The sequence below is a fragment of the Herpailurus yagouaroundi genome, unplaced genomic scaffold (genome assembly GCF_014898765.1).
Source record: "Herpailurus yagouaroundi ecotype Mexico unplaced genomic scaffold, PumYag 207, whole genome shotgun sequence".
In the NCBI taxonomy this organism is placed as follows: domain Eukaryota; kingdom Metazoa; phylum Chordata; class Mammalia; order Carnivora; family Felidae; genus Herpailurus; species Herpailurus yagouaroundi.
The window spans coordinates 3,257,111-3,272,248 of record NW_024412438.1 but is presented as its reverse complement, the minus strand read 5'-3'; the positions used below and the strand labels follow the sequence as shown (position 1 = coordinate 3,272,248).

Here is a 15,138-nt window from a genome sequence, read left to right as displayed (position 1 = left end):
TTGGTGAGGCTGGGAGCCCAGAGGCAAAGCTTCCTTGCCAGGCTCAGCCACCTCTGGCTGCCCGAGCGGCGGACACGGCCATGACAACCCGGGCTGTTAGGTCCTCGTGGAGGTGGTGTTTGACAGCCCAGTATTTATCCTGTATCGCGGCCTCAGGGTCACCGTGTCAAGTCCCCAAGAAGGGAAGGAGGAAGTTCAGCCAGTGTTAAGACCACATAGATGGAGAGATAATGGGCTCTCCAGGGACCAGGGCACAAACAGACCTCAGCATTTATTGTGCCTCCTTCAGTCTTCCCCTGAGAGGCCGGGGTTGGGGGGCAGGAGTGAGGGCAGGGAGGAAGCAAGGCTTGAAGGATCAAAGCCTTAATCATCCTAGGGCAGGGGGGAGGTTGAGGGGAAGGGGCTGGGAGAAGGGGTGAATCTGCACCAAGGGATGCCCCTGAGGAGGAGGGCGGAGGAGCACCAAACTTGGGGGGTCCTGGGTGTGGCGAAGGAGGGGAGGAAGTGAGGGCAGGCTACAGGCTAGGAACTGCTCACCCAGGTCTCTGGGTTCTCCCCACGCCCCCTGATGCGTGGGGACGAGGGGAGGAGGGGGAACGTGGGGCTGAGAAGGGCATTCGTACGGACATCCCATCCCCCACCTCCACACGGGGACAGAGAGGGCTCCCGGCCTCATGCGGGTGCTCCTCTGGTTTTGAGTGTGTTGATAGTCCCAGAGGTCCACAGGACACCCCAAGCTGAGGCTGGGGGTCTCCGGACCCCACCTTCTGGGTGGGTGGGCCCCTCTCCCTAGGCTGGACTTCTTGTCCACTCTTCCTGCCGTGACCTTGCTGAGCTGCTCGTGGAGAAACTCAGACTCCTATGGGGAGTCTGCTCTGCCCCCTCTGCCCCCACCCAATCCTCCCTCTCCTGCTCCCTGGCCCAGCCTGGGCCGCCCCCATGACCCTTCTGAGCATGGGGTGGGGCGTGAACGTCTGCACACCTCAGGGCCTCAAAGGTCAGGACCCTTCCTCTCTGCCCGTGGGAGGCCCGTCACCCAGAGATTAGGGTGGCCTCAGTGCCCCGGGCCCCCCTTTTGGGGGCTGTAGTCTGAGGGAGCCCCTTCTGGGGTCGGTAGGGAGTCAGGCTCGGCCACGGGCAGTGGGGACACCCGGGCGCCCCGGCACTCTGGGCTGTAGTAGAAGGAAAAGAGGCGGAAGGAGGGCCGCAGCTCCCCCCGAATGCTGTCCAGGATGTGGGTGAAGGTGGGCCGCAGGCGTGGGTTCTGCTGCCAGCAGCGGCTCATCAGCTCCTGCCTGGGGAGGGGGCCAGCGTGAGAAGGCCAGCTGGTGCAAGGGGGGGCGTAGGGGACTACATCGGGAGGGCCACGGGGGCGGAAATGGGGTCGTAGTGGGGACTCAGAACGGGAAGGCTCAGAGCGGGGCACCGGTGGACCTACAGCATCAGAGGAGGCGGGGCCGCCGTCGCGGGGGCGGGGCAGGGCAGACGGTGGGCAGGGGGCACTCACAGCCGAAGGGGACAGCTCTCCAGCTCCTCCAGCACCCCACCATCCATGACAAACTTGAGCACCTGCTCGTTGGACAGGCCCTGGTAGGGCTGTTCAGCCAGAGTCGCGATCTCCCAGAGCACCACACCGAAGGACCTGGAGGGCACGCACGAGGGCCTGAGCCCAGCACCTTGCACGCCGCGCAGTGCACCTGGGCCCCTCCCCAGCCCCACCTGCACACCCCCTGAGCCCTCTGCTCCAGCCAGTCCCCACCAGACGTCCGAGTGGGTGGTGAAGATTCCGTCTTTGAGGGACTCGGGGGCCATCCAGCGCACGGGCAGCAGCCCCTTCCCACCCTTGCGGTAATAGTCTGTCTCATACACGTCTCGGGTCATCCCGAAGTCTGCAAAGTGAGGGTGGACAGGTGTGGGGCCGCGGAAGGCCACACCAGCCCCGGCCATCTCCCCCTGCACAGCCCCCAAGAATCCTGGAATGCGGCGGCTCAAAGGACCTCAGAGATCATCCCACGCCAACCACCCCCTGGCCTTGGACGAGAAGCCTGAGATCCAGGGTGGGGGGAGTGGCTGTTAGGGGCAGAGCTGGGGGCCAGGTCTGGATCTCCTAGTCTAGCTCAGGGAGGGTCACTCTACTCCTCAGGCTGCCCCTACCCGCTGCACCCTGCGTACCCCCGATCTTGACGGTGAAGTCCTGGGACACCATGCAGTTTCGGGCCGCCAGGTCTCGGTGCACGAACTTGTTGGCGGCAAGGTAGGCCATGCCATCTGCGATCTCACCAGCCATCTGGATCATGTCTCCCAGTGCTGGCCGCGGGAGCCCAGGGTTGTTCTAGAGCCAAGACAGGGGGCTGGTGAAGAAGGAACCCGGAGGTTGGACTCCTGCCCAAGGATTCCCCCACAACTGTGCCCAAGTCAGTTCTAACGCTCCAGCCCCTTGGCCCAGGGTCTTTCTGGTCCCCACCTCTGCCTCAGGCCGCAAAGATCGAAGATGGCTCTTGAGGTCCCCACGGGTCATTAACTCCATGATGACCAGAGTTGGCTGGCCCTGAGACACCACGCCCAGGAGACGTACCTGGGACGGACAAAGAGCCTGGTTGCAGGTCCCCTCTCCTTGACCCACCTGGCCAAAGTACTGACCTGCTGTGACCACAACCTGACCCAGACACCAACCCTGACCCTAAACCCAACCATGACCACAGCCCTAATCCTGATCTAACAACGACCTTGACTCTAAGCCACGAACTTGATCATAACTATCATTCCAATCTTCACGATTCACCCAACTCTGACCTTGGTCCCAATCATGATCCTAATGACACTGAGTATTGACCCCCAACCATGACTGATCCCAGCCCCAGCCATGATTCTGTCATGGTCTTCCCATGATCCGGTTTTGAGTCCAGCCCTAACCACGACCTTTACCTCAATTAGGATCTTCGCCACAGTCCCAACCCTGACCTTAATGGTGCCCTGACCTCATCCTTGACCCTCCCTATCCGTCTTACCATATGACTTTCAGCCCAATTATGACCCTACCCTGGCATTGTCCCTGATCCTCCCTTACCACGTGGTGACACTTGAATGCCTTCATGACAGAGGCTTCCTTGAGGAACTCAATGTGTTCTCGTGGGCTGGCCAGCTCGTTCACCGTCTTCAGGGCCACGGGTGTGGACTCCTCTCCAGCCTCAAGTCCTTGTGCCAGTCCCTCGTATACCATCCCAAAGGAGCCCTGGCCCAGTTCCCGGATTATGGAGATCTGCTCCCGAGGCACCTCCCATTCATCAGGGATGTACACTGAGGGGAGGTGGGAGTCACGAGGCAAGAACACTGCTCTCTGCCACACCCCGCCCACCCCTCTCCTCTCTGAAAGGGCTCGGGTCCCAAGGCTGCTTTCTCTAAGAGGGTCTCCTGGAAGTGTGGCGTCCTCCCTCCTGTCTCCCTTTCCCACACACCTGTCCACCCACTCCCAGACCTACTATCAGAGGCGCTGAAGTACTCCGGATTCACGGAGGCATACAGGGTGCTGTTTCTGCAAAGGGAGGTGAGGGGGTCAGGCTGGAAGTGTCCCCAGGAAGGAAGGAGCAATGTCAGAGGACAAAGAGGAGGGAAGTTACTGACCACACCCCCATCCCTGATCAAGGGTGACCTTGGGGATCCCTACGCACTTTCCAAGTCCCGGCATCTGGGCTGTGACAGGCTGGGAATGGGGAGTAGAGCAGCTCCTGCCTACTCTGGTGACCCTTAGAGTCCAGCCAAGCAAAATCCTGCCTCCATTGCCCTCTTGTGTTCAGCCCCAGGGGCATCTGGCAACTGTTCCAGGGCACATGGTCAGGTCTCCTGTCTCTTCCCCTGCAGGCTGAGAACGTGGTGGCCAACAGTCCCCGTGTGCCCAGACCGGGGAGTCCCAGGAGGTGGGACTTTCACTGGTAAGGTTGGGAAATTCACCAGTAAACTGAGGCCAGCAGTCACCCCCCTGAAATGTGTGTCTCCTCCATGCTGCCCTCAGGGGATGAGTTAGGGCTCTAGGGAGTCCTCTCCTGTCTCATTTACCATCCTCTGACTGCACACTGACTTTGTGATGAGGGCTCAGGGAGAGAAGGGGGATGGGAAACGGTAGGACTGGTCATCATCACCTCTTCCTGCTGTAGAAGAAACCGAGGGCAGCGAGAATGACAAGCAGCATGAGCCCCACGGGGGTGACGGTGAGGAGGACGTGCAGCCCCCCGGAGTCTTCCTCCTCTGGTGGTCAGAGGGCAGCAGATGGTAGGGTCAAAGATGGAGAAGTCAGAGCACAGGGGACGCTTCTCCTTTCACGAGGGGCAACAGCAGCAGGGGGAGGAATGCGGTGGAGTGGCTGTGACTTCCACAACCGGAGATGTGGCAGGGGCGGGGGACCCAGGCGGGGCTGCTGGGAGTACAGTCTGGGGCAGAGGCTATGCCAACCTGGGCCAGGGATGTAGAAAGCGATACTCTCTGTCCAGGATCCGTTGCCAGCCAGTGAGGTTGCCCGAACTCTGGCAGAGAAGTTTCCAGGGGGCAGAAGAGCCAGGTGGACCCCCCCAGACTTGGCATACCGCAGGCGGGACACACACAGCACTGTGGCCTCCTGAGGACAACACAGAACAGCTGTCTGGGAAGAGAATGGAGGCAAAAACTGGGGCCGGGTGGGGGGGGGGGTCCCCTGGGGTACCTACCTCTCCCAAGCGGCGGTACTTGATTTCGTACTTGAGGATGAGTCCGTTGGGGTCCGGGGGTTCAAGCCAGCGCAGGAGGACACTGCTTCTGCCGGCTGCCTCCCAGACCACCTTCCCTGGGATGCCATCGGCTTCTCCTGTGGGAGAGGGCAGCAGGCAGTCCGGCCCCAAGTACTTCCTTTCACCTTCACGTTCAAACTCAAGGGGGCCACCCTGGGAGGTTTCAGGAAGCTCTAGGATATGCGGACTTGTGGACTGGGAAGGGTGAGCAGGCAGAGGCCCTGGTTACCGGGAGGTCGAACTCGCTAGTTGGCGCACTAATTGGGTAGAGTCCTTGGGGTCGGTGTGGGGGGTGGGTAGAGGTGTCGGGGGTCACCTACTGTGGGGCATGGTGCGCGCAAAGACGAAGGTGGCGGCGCTGCAGCCCACGGTGTGCGCCGCGTGGTTGCAGGCGTGGATGTCGATCCGATATTCCGTGAAGTGGCGAAGGCCACTCAGCACTGCTCGCTCCCGGGGCACTTTGTCCTCCTGGATCTCGAAATCCGAGCTGTTCCCCCCAAGCCGGAGTGCCCCGGCTGCCCGGCGGTGCCTCCCTGAGTCTCTGGGGAGTGCGCGAGTCAGAACCACGGCGGCGGCCCGGGACCCCGCCCCTCAGTCCCGCCCCGCTCACCTGTGAGGGCTCTTATTGATGGACGTCACCTTCCAGGGGGATCTGGGGAGACCAGGGAGGGCGGGGTCGGCCCGGGGTCAGCCCCGCCCGCAGAGCGGCCCCACCCAGGCCCCTCCCCCGCCAGCCAGACCCGCCCCCGCGGCCCCGCCCACACCCCACCCAGCCAGACCCGCCCCCTCCGTGGCCCCGCCCCCCACGACTCCAGCCAGACCCACCCCCCACGGCCCCGCCCACACCCCTCCAGCCACACCCACCCCACCGCGGCCCCGCCCACACACCCCCCAGCCACACCCGCCCCTCCGCGGCCCCGCCCACACCCCTCCAGCCACACCCGCCCCTCCGCGGCCCGGCCCTTCAGGCCCTCGGGGTGTGTGGGGGGGTTGGCGCGTCTCGCCGCACTTGGGGATTGTGATGGCGTTGTGCAGAAAGTTTTCGAACTTCTTCTGGAACGAGGCCTCTTGCGCCTCCAGCGGCGGCAGGACCTGCCCCGGAGGTGGGTGCTGGCAAGGGCAGCAGCCGGGCTCCGTCTCCGCTTGGAGTTCCGCGTCCTCGCGGTCGAATCGCGGGTCGCTGTTGCTGGTGGGCAGCCGCAAGCCTGGCGCGACGCAGGGAAAGGCAGTTAGACGCACGGCGCCCCGGCCCGCGTCCCAACCCCTCCGGCCCGCGCCGCTGCCCTGCGCACCGCGGTGGCAGTAGTCGTTCAGGTAGAGGTCGCCGTCCTCCGCCAGACGCTGCCACAGCACCAGGTAGTAGGTGATGTTCCCGTTGCGCTGAGTCGGTGGCTTCCAGCGCACCAGCAGGTGGGACGAGGAATTGGACGTGGAGATGACATCCTGGGGCACCGTGGGCGCTGGGGACGTAAGTAGGGTACAGCTGAGGGGCCGCGGATCCCCCTTTCAAATACTGTCTGGTAAGGGGCCCCTCTCTGGGGTCCAAGCCCCTCTCTTTCTCCCAAGGAATCAGTGACCCGCAAACTCCCTTTCCTGGCACTCAGAATCCAGGGCCCCCCGTCCCTCGAAGGCCTTTGAACTGGCTCAAATGTTCCCCCTGCGCTCTCTCCCACCCACAGCCTCCCTAGGACCCAGACGGATGCCCCCTATTCTTTCTAGGACTCTAACATCTGGCTTCCCAGTCTCTAGGGGCCAGGTGTTCAGTGACCCAGCTTCTCTATGTCTGGTGCCTGGGTTCCCTCATTCTCCTTCCGACTCAGGCACCTAGCTCCCACCCCCTTGGAAGTCCAGCCTACCCGCAGGCAGGGTTCGGAGGTAGACGATGGGGCTCTGGGCTCCTTGGTGGGGGCTGTCCTCAGCAGTGGTCAGTGTGATGGCCCGCACAAACACTGCGTACTGGGTCCAGGGCTTGAGGGGGGCTAGAGTCACCCCTGGCTCCTGGGTGCGGCTTAAGGGCAGCTCCACATCCAGCAGGTTCCAGCTCTGGGTCCCACAGGCATCTGGACCTATGTGCTCCGTGGCGTTCTGGAAGGGGCTGAACATCCCGACCCCCGGAACTGAGGGGTGGCTCAGCCCCACCCCAGTTTTTAGCGTCCCCTCCTCTCTGAACCACCTGAAGACTGTCGTTACCATTCTTCCAGTAGGCGTGAAGGCACCCTGCTCTTTGGGGGCACTCACTGAGTGGGTCTGCTCAGAGCTGGGATTGGGCCAGGAGTCACAGCCTGTCTCTGAGTGAGCACAGCCACAGCCATGCTGCAAGGCAGTGATAGTAGGGGAGCTGAAGGACTTCTAAGATTCTCTATCTTTTGAGCCCAGAGGCAGCTGGGTACAGTTGTGTAGATTGTGAACTGCACAAGCCAGGCAGGGGGTGCCGGTACATTGCAGCCCATGTTTGTGCTCCCCAAAGTGTGGTCTATGGATCAGAAGATTCAGCATTATCTGGGAGCCTGTTAGAAATGCAGATTCATGGGCCCTACCCAGGACTAAGTGAATCAGAACTTGTGTGTGTGCGCGCGTGGGGGGGGGGTAGGGCCCAGGAATCTGTATTTACCAGTCTTCAGCTCCCCGTGCTAGAGACCTTCACCTACCACTGGGACAGGCCACCCACCATTGACTCCCCACCCCCTTCCCCCCAGCCAGGTCCTGTGCTAGTGGGAAGGTTAAGGCCTCTCGGATTTTAGTTCCCAAGAAGGACTTCCAAGCGAGGTGGTTCCCATCCTGTCTCCCTCCCATAGACGGGGAGTTCTCCTCACTGCTGCCCTCCCAGACTGCCCTCCCAGACCCACCTCTCTCTTCTAAGAATTTTAGTTTTGATTCCTAGCCATGCTTCTGGAGAAATCCTTCCTGTGGTCTAACCACTGGCCCTCCTGCGCTGGTCAGTACACTCTCTTGGAGGAGAGCAGCCTGTCCTTGGCTGTCCCTGCTCCCTCCCTTCCTCTGGCTTTAACGAAATGCTGGCAAAGCTACGCATAAAACTGGCCAAATTAGTGGGTACTCCCCAAACCGCTGCTGGGGCAGGAGCATGTGGTCAGTACAGAACATTAGCATAGTGAATTGAAGTTTAAGTATCCAAGCCTTCTCAGCGGGGCTCCTGTCCTGGTCTCTCTCCTGTCCTGGTCTCTCGGAAGTCCTGACTGTCCTCTCCAGTTCACTGGTGAGGCGAAACTGAGGCACGGAGGGATGAATAAAGTGAGGGGAGAGCCAGACGTGGGCACTGCAAGCGAGTGCGACGTGGGGGTCTTGGCCCCTGGGTTCTCTACAGCCACCCCCCCCGGAAAGCGCTCTGCCCTCACCTGACCGCTTTCGCGAAGGAATCGGCCCTGTCCGGGCCTGGCCCCGCCCACTCCAGCGCGGGCCCCGCCCCTCGCCCTGGCCCCGCCCCTGGCACTCACGACTCCTTGTAGTACACGATGAAGCTGAGCAGGTCCCGAGCCTCCAGCGGCTCGTAGCGCTCCCAGCGCAGCAGGATGCTGTCCGCCTGCGTCACGTTGGACACGAAGCGCAGGGTGCGAGTCTGGCCTGGGCGGGGCGGGGGGGGGGGGCCAACACCTGCTCTCAGCCGCGTTCGTCTCTGCCCGAGCCACCTACTTCCGAGCCCCCACCCTGACCCCGCGGCACCGCCTCCCCCCACGCGGCCTCCGAAGCGGACGTAACTAAGGGTCCCGGTCAAGCGCCCCCTGCCTCCCGGGTGCGTGTCTGGTGTGTTTCAGCGCGCGCGCGCCTGGGCTTTGCGCGGGTCGTGTCTCCCCGGGGTTGGGGGGTCGGGCCTCACAGGCAGCGCGGTCTCCGTTGGTGCGGGGGTTGATCTCGGCCTTGTTTTGGCGTCCCCGCGTGCCGGTCACCTCCTCCAATCGGTAGATGTGCTCCAAGCAGAGGCGCGGGTTGAAGGCGAAGTAAATCTTGCCCACGGGAATGGCGAGCCCCGCAGCCACCCAGGACCCCAGCTGCTGTAGGTTCTGGTTGTCCAGCACGTACAGAGTGTAGTTCCTGGGGGAGGCCAGGAGACCTTGCTCTGCACGAGAGGTGGGGGCAAGGGGGGGAGGGGGGGTGCCTTATGGGTTCCTCCTGGAGGGGCTGTCCCTGCCGGGGGCACAGGGGAGAAGGGGCACTCAGCCTGGGGCTCTGCCTCTCCAGCTGCAGTGTGGGTACCCCTGGGGGGTCCGTGGCTGTTCCAGGGAGACATGAAAAACCGCTTGGTGGGACGGTAATTTAAAACATTCTCTGTACGTTGACAAATCCTGGCTACCTGACAGGTAGGCCTTGACTGGTCAGTGGTAGGGATGGGTTCAAACCGAGGCAGTCTTGCTCTGCAGCTGAGAGCATCGGATAACAATGATAGCCAACCTACGTAGAGTTTATGTAGAGTTTACGTATAGTGTCACCATAATTTACATAGTACGTACTGTGTTCTAGGCACTGTTGTGTTTCATACATAACAACGTAAGTCGTATTCACAACAGCCCTAAGAAATAAGTAGTGTTCTATTAACCCCATTTTACAGAGAAGAAAAATTGAGGCCCAGGGAAGTTAAGTAACCTACCCGGTGTCACACAGATAGTCCGAGGCAGAGCTGGTTCCGGAGCCCATGCTCTTTGCCGCTGCTTTGGGAGGGTTAGGGACAAGGAGGTGTGACAGAGGGATCAGGTCAGAGGCTGTTTCTGACCCCTTACCCATCCACCATGGCGTCTCCCCGGATTAGTTTGAGGTTCTTGAAAAAGCCCAGGGACACGAGGGCGAAGGAGTGCTTGATTTTGAGGAAGCCGGTGATGGTCTCTATCAGCCCTAGGCTGTGCTGCAGCTCCAGCTCTAGGTTGTCTGGAAATGGGGAAGACAGGGCCAGAGCAGGGCGGGAGGTGACAGGTCTGCATGGGGTGGGGGGAGCAGGGCGCGTTGCTGGATGGGGGCGCAAGGAGGGGGCCCCTCAGGACCGGGACCCGGGGTGGTGGACAGTGGTGCCTTAGCTGGGTCCTTGTAAGGGGGCACGGCCGGGAGGAGAGGTGTGGCCTGGGGAAGGTACTAACAGCCCTGGCGAAGATTGACGATGAGGCTCCCCTCCACGTGGGTGCAGCCCACCAGATCCTGTGCGGCCTGGATGGAGTCGATGGTCTTGGTGCCCACCTTGCACTCTTTGGGGCACAGCCCCTCACACTTGCGGCAGAATATGCTGGCAGGGGCAAGTGGAGGGTGCGGAATGAGCCCTGGACCAGCGTGGACCTCCTCACCGACCCGAGAGTGCCCCCCCCCCCACCCCCTACACTCACCTGCTGCCATTGCGCGTGAAGCCTGGAGGGCACTGGGCCAGGCAGCGGCCCTGGTGGATGCCGAAGGTGGAGGCGCGGCCGGGCACAGAGCGCAGGCGGGCACAGCGCTCCGCCGTGACGCAGCGCCAGGACTCGTGCTGGTAGGTGCCTGGGGGGCAGGCCCGGTGGCAGGCGCCCTGGAAATAGAGGTGACGACAAGCGACGCAGGCACGCGGGTCTTCCGGCCGGCTGCAGCCCCCCAGGCATTCGACGTGGCAGCACTCACCCTCAGCGGTGCAGGCCAGCCCATGGGGACAGGGACACACTGCGGACAGAGGGCCGTGTCGGGCCTGGCCCCTGCCCCCTTGGTTCTGGTGCCACCCCTCCCCCTGGGATAACACTCTTCGTCCGCACCCAAATTCCTCCCATTCAGATGGCACGGGGTTGCTGGCTCTCTTTTCCTCAGGTGGGTTCTCAGGACAAGGACCACGGTCCCTCTGTGTGGCTCCCCACCTCCCACGGCGCCTGGCCAGGGACATCGGAACTCAGGGCAGAGCCGGGACCTTGTCCACCACGGCTGCTTCTGCCCCGCCTGCTGCCCTGTCTGGGCCTGGTGCTCAGATCATCACTGGGCCTGGTGCCAGGGGGAGCCTGCCAGCTTCTCCCGGGCACCGAGGCCCGGGGCCAGGGGGCCTGGGAGTGTGTGCGAGGTGGGGCCGCCACGGGCCGTTTCGCCCGTGCCCTGCCCACACCTCCTCCCCCCTCCCCAGCTCTCTGCCCTGGGCGGGAGGCGGCTCCAAGCAGCGGCGGGGGGGTTTGGGGCTGGGGGCCCAAGGCTTGTGAACTGTGCGTGGTGGCAGCTCGCTGTCTGTGGGAGCGGGGCGTGCGGGGGTCAGTCAGGGCGTGTTGACACTGTACACGACAGAGGATGTGAAGCAGCCGTGTTTACAGCCAACACGGAGGCACCGGGGAGCTGGGGCCCGGCAGATACAGCAGGGATCTGGTTACTCTTCTGCCCTGAAGCAGGGGCTTTGGGCTGAGGGAGCTGACCTCCTTGTGGCCGGGGACCCCAGATCTGCTCCGAGCCTCTGAACGGTCCTCCTTTCCTCCCCCGTGAACTCCGCCTCCTCCCCCCATCATCCCTCCTTATTTCACTTCCCTGCTTCGCTCCACTCCCTTCCCTCCTTCCGCTTTTCTCTCCCTGCACCTGACTTGCTAGACTGGATCCCACCTGACAGCCTGCCTTGTGCCTCCCGCCCGTGCTGCAGCCACTTTTATCGGGACAGAGAACACCCGCCATGACCCAGGCACTGCCCTAAGCCTCGTGGAATAGCTCACGTAAGCCACCTCGGTTACCTAACTGTTCCGAGCCTCAGTTTCCTCATCTGCAAACTGGGAATAACAAAGACGGCCTGCCTCACAGGACGGGTGAGAATGAAGGGGGTCCGTGCCGGCTGAGCGAGGACGTGCGCCGTCCTGTGGCCACCGGCCCGCCTGCCCCCACTCTTCCGGTGCCCCCCGCGCCCCCCGCCGCCCCGTCGTGTTCTGGGCCGGCGCCCACCTCGCTGGCAGTGGCTGGAGGTCCAGCATCTGTAGTCGGTGTGCCCGCCGAAGGTGGTCCTGGCGCAGGGCTCGCCGCTGGCGCCCAGCACGCCGGGACACACGTCGGCGCACTCCTCGCCCAGCTTGTTGCCCACGATGTGGTTGGCCCCGGGGGCCGGCTGCAGCAGGCCCCAGTCAATGGTGGACAGGTGGCAGAGCTCCTGGTTCTTCTCGACGCGCACGGCCCCCCGCAGCACGGCCCCCAGCGCCGGCAGCCCCACGTCCCGCAGGTGCGGCATCTCGTAGACGACCAGCGCATAGCCCAGGAAGAGGCGGGCCCCGCGGACCACCGCCAGGTTGGGGAAGAGGTCCCGCAGGCTCTCCAGGCCGTAGACACGGAAGAGGAGCAGGTAGTCCGTGACCTGCGTGAGGCGCGGGAAGCTGAGGCCGCGGAAGTCCTCGCCCGTGGCCGTGAACATGAGCAGGATCTGCAGGTGGCCCTCCACCACGCTGCAGTCCTGCAGCCGGCGCAGTTCTGCCACCTCCGAGCGGATATCCAGGCTGGGGCACACTGCGGGCACAGGCGGCAGGCGGTCGGCAGGGGACTGAGCTCCCCGTCCCGCCCTGGGGGACCCTCTGGGAGCGGGACACGGCGTGGGAGCAGGGCTCCGCCGTGGCGGTGGGGCGGCCTCCTCCCGGGGCCTCACAGGACTCATGGCGGCTTGAAGGACGGGCACCCGACGGGTCAACGTGGGCCAGAGTGAGCTCCTCCCTCCCCAACCGGCTTCATTCCTGCGGTGACGGTGAAGAGTCCTTCCCTCCACGCCCCCCCACCCCACCCCTGCCCCCAGAGCCTGTGGGCTCCACCTTTAAATGACAGCACATCCAATGCTCAGTCACCGCCTCCGCTGCTGGGCACTGTGCCCTTCTCCTGGATTGACAGCGGTGGCCTCCCAGATGGCCCCCCACCTCCGCCCGCGTCCCCTCCCGGTCTCTTCACTCTATAGCCAAAGGGATCGTCTCAAAACAACTGGGGTGACCTTCCTACGCTGCTCACAACCCCCCGGCGGCCCGCATCTGATTAAAAGCTCAAGTCCTTACGGGGCTTGCAAGGCCTCTGCAGCCTCTCTGACTTCACCCCCTTTGCCTCTCTTCCTCAGCCGCACTGACTTTGTTTTGCTGGTTTTTCAAACAAGCCAGCCAAGCTTCTGCTCTGAGGTCTTTGCACATTCTGTTCCCTCTGGCTAGAGCGCTGTTCCCTGTACGCGGTCCTTCACCTTCTTTAAGTCTCTGCTCAGATGTCACCTCCTGAATGAGGACTTCTCTGACCATCCGTTTAAACACTCCCTACCCCCCTTCCTACTTAACTTTTCTCCTTACATCTTAACGTTGGCTAATGTCTGAGTTACTTATTTTGTTTACGGTAAGCTCCGGAAGGGCAGGGATCTTTGTGTAGTTCATTGCTGTATCCTTGGTGCTTGGCACAAAACTGGTGCTCAGCAAGTATGTGATGAATGAATGGATTCTGTGACTGGGATGCAAAGCCTCACACCTCCCGCTTCCCTCCCAGGCCTAAGGGAGCCGGATGTCTGGTCCCCGCACTGGTTTACTCTCGAAGGGACGTCCGTGGCTCCCCACTGCCGAAAGTTCAAGTGAAAATTCCTCGGCCTGATATCCAGGGGGCTGATAAACGGGTCCTCGCTAATGTCTCCAAGCCTCAGGAGGGTTCCCAGGCCTGGCCACACACCCAGCTCTTGTCCTGCGAACCTCGGGTCGAGCCCGTCCGTCCCCGATCCTCTGACCTGAGTTAGTCACTTCCCCCTTCGGGCTGGCCAGTTCTGGCTCTAGCACCCACCGGAACACCTGGGGCCTCACCCCACAACTGTTGTCCACATTTTTGTCACCTCTCCAAGGACGGGATCTCCCGAGGGTGGCCCTTGTTAGTCGGCACCGAGTCCGCGGTGCTCAGCTCAGGGCTGCGTCCACCGGGCACTCAGGGGCCGTGGTTCGAACTGGTGGACATCTGGTTCCCAGATCCACTCCTCCCCCGGGGACCGGGGTGTGCCTGGCTTCTTCAGACCCACTTTCCTTCCTCTCCCCAAGGCACCTGAGACGGCCCCCTGACTGGGCTGGATGCCTGGCCCATGCACTCTCATTTGCTCCAGAGGATACCTTCCAGGCTGGAGGATTCGAGTCTATTCTTTGGCTCGCCAGTCATGCCCTGCTAGGCTCTCTGGATCCTGCTCCCCACTTCCTGCCTGGCTCTCGGCAGCACCGCACCCCCACACAGACCCCCGCACCCCCACACAGACCCAGGCCCAGCTCCTGGTAGCGGGCAGGCAAGGTTGGCTCCCTGAGGCTTGCATCACACCTTCTCCCTGTTGTCATTAATGGTCCCTGTGCTTGGCTCTGCACAGCTGCTGTGTGTGTGTGTGTGTGTGTGTGTGTGTGTGTGTGTGTGTTCACATGCACAAAAAGAGGGAGAGAATGAGAAAACACTTCTAGCCCCTCCAGGCAAAGGCCAATCAGGCTCTCCAAGGCGCCCACATGCCACTTCTCATCATGCCCCGGCCTCTCTAGGGCTCCCCTGATGGGAGTCATTTGGAAAAACAAATCTACGACCTTCACAGATTAACCCCTGCCTGCCTGCCCTCAGGACCTGGCCCTGCGCAGAGCTGTGCTGGGAAGAGTACATCTGGGTCCCCTGATCAAACAACCAAACACCACGCCCCACCCCCTCCCAGGGACGTGCTCCCCTCCTGACAACCGGGCTCACGGCTGGCATCTGTGTGCCCTGTCCTGGCCCGGCAGTGGGGGAGGGGCTGTCCCTCGCCTGCAGTGCCTTCCCCACCAGCACTCTTCAGGGGACCCCCGACCCCAACCCTTTGCAGCTCCCCTCTGTCTCTGTAGGAAAGGGAGACTCTGACCTCCTCCTGGAAGCCTCCCATCTGAGGGCGCCACGGGGCCCCTCGGGGGGGGGGCACGGAGCAGTGGACCCGCCACCCCCAGCTGCCTCGGTCTGGAAGGGAACGGTGGGACCGGGGAAGGGCGCGCTCTTAATCCTTCCCGCTTTTGAATGTCGCACATTCAGTGTCTTTTCCTCCCCTGCTAGGCTCCCCACACCCACATGCGGCCTCTTGGTCTATGCGGTCCTCCCCTCCCCAGCTCTGCACACAGAAAGGGTCTGGCCTGGGCCCAGTGGATTGGCCCTAAGTGTGGGGGACATGGGACAAGGCCCTGGGACAAGCGCTCAGGGCCCCAGTCCAGCTTTCCCTCTCAATTCTCTGAACCTCAAGTTTCCTGCCTGCACAGTGGATTCATTACTTCATGGTGCCTAGTTCTCAGCTACCCATCCCTCCCTGCACCCGAGAAACGACCCCTGAGACTCTCCTCCTCATGCTGTTCTCTGGAATGCACGATGGAGGAGATCTCTTTCATCTCTCTGTTTCTCACATCGCAGGGGGCTGAGGGGGAAACACGGTTACGTGGGGGAACTAACTGCTCTTCCTGGTGGGAAGTCCTGAGAGCCGCCCCCCCCC

At 62.5% G+C, this 15,138-nt stretch overlaps 2 protein-coding genes across 3 annotated transcripts in view; one reads left to right on the top strand and one right to left on the bottom strand.

Moving 5' to 3' along the window:
* Positions 1-205: 205 nt before the first annotated feature.
* On the bottom strand, positions 206-12,346 carry INSRR (insulin receptor related receptor). 2 transcript variants are annotated; one of them, XM_040452581.1, is made up of 21 exons: positions 11,619-12,346; positions 10,079-10,382; positions 9,839-9,981; positions 9,488-9,632; positions 8,590-8,804; positions 8,210-8,336; positions 6,614-6,852; positions 6,050-6,217; positions 5,767-5,962; positions 5,368-5,409; positions 5,078-5,298; positions 4,698-4,834; positions 4,447-4,609; positions 4,137-4,242; positions 3,480-3,532; positions 3,068-3,297; positions 2,465-2,575; positions 2,173-2,332; positions 1,760-1,889; positions 1,508-1,642; positions 206-1,295 (listed from the first exon to the last, which is right to left on the bottom strand). In XM_040452581.1, exons 1-21 carry the CDS (start codon positions 12,313-12,315, stop codon positions 1,055-1,057), a joined length of 3,963 nt encoding a protein of 1,320 aa, XP_040308515.1. In that variant the 5' UTR covers positions 12,316-12,346; the 3' UTR covers positions 206-1,054. The 2 variants fall into 2 exon arrangements, with proteins under 2 accessions (XP_040308515.1, XP_040308516.1); XM_040452582.1 differs by having other exon boundaries at positions 1,183-1,291.
* Positions 12,347-15,017: 2,671 nt separating this feature from the next.
* NTRK1 (neurotrophic receptor tyrosine kinase 1) overlaps positions 15,018-15,138 on the top strand; it is an 18,619-nt gene continuing 18,498 nt past the window's right edge. The window contains exon 1 of the mRNA XM_040452347.1: positions 15,018-15,109. Within this exon, the coding sequence (XP_040308281.1) occupies positions 15,018-15,109 (92 nt within the window). The remainder of the gene's footprint in view (positions 15,110-15,138) is intronic.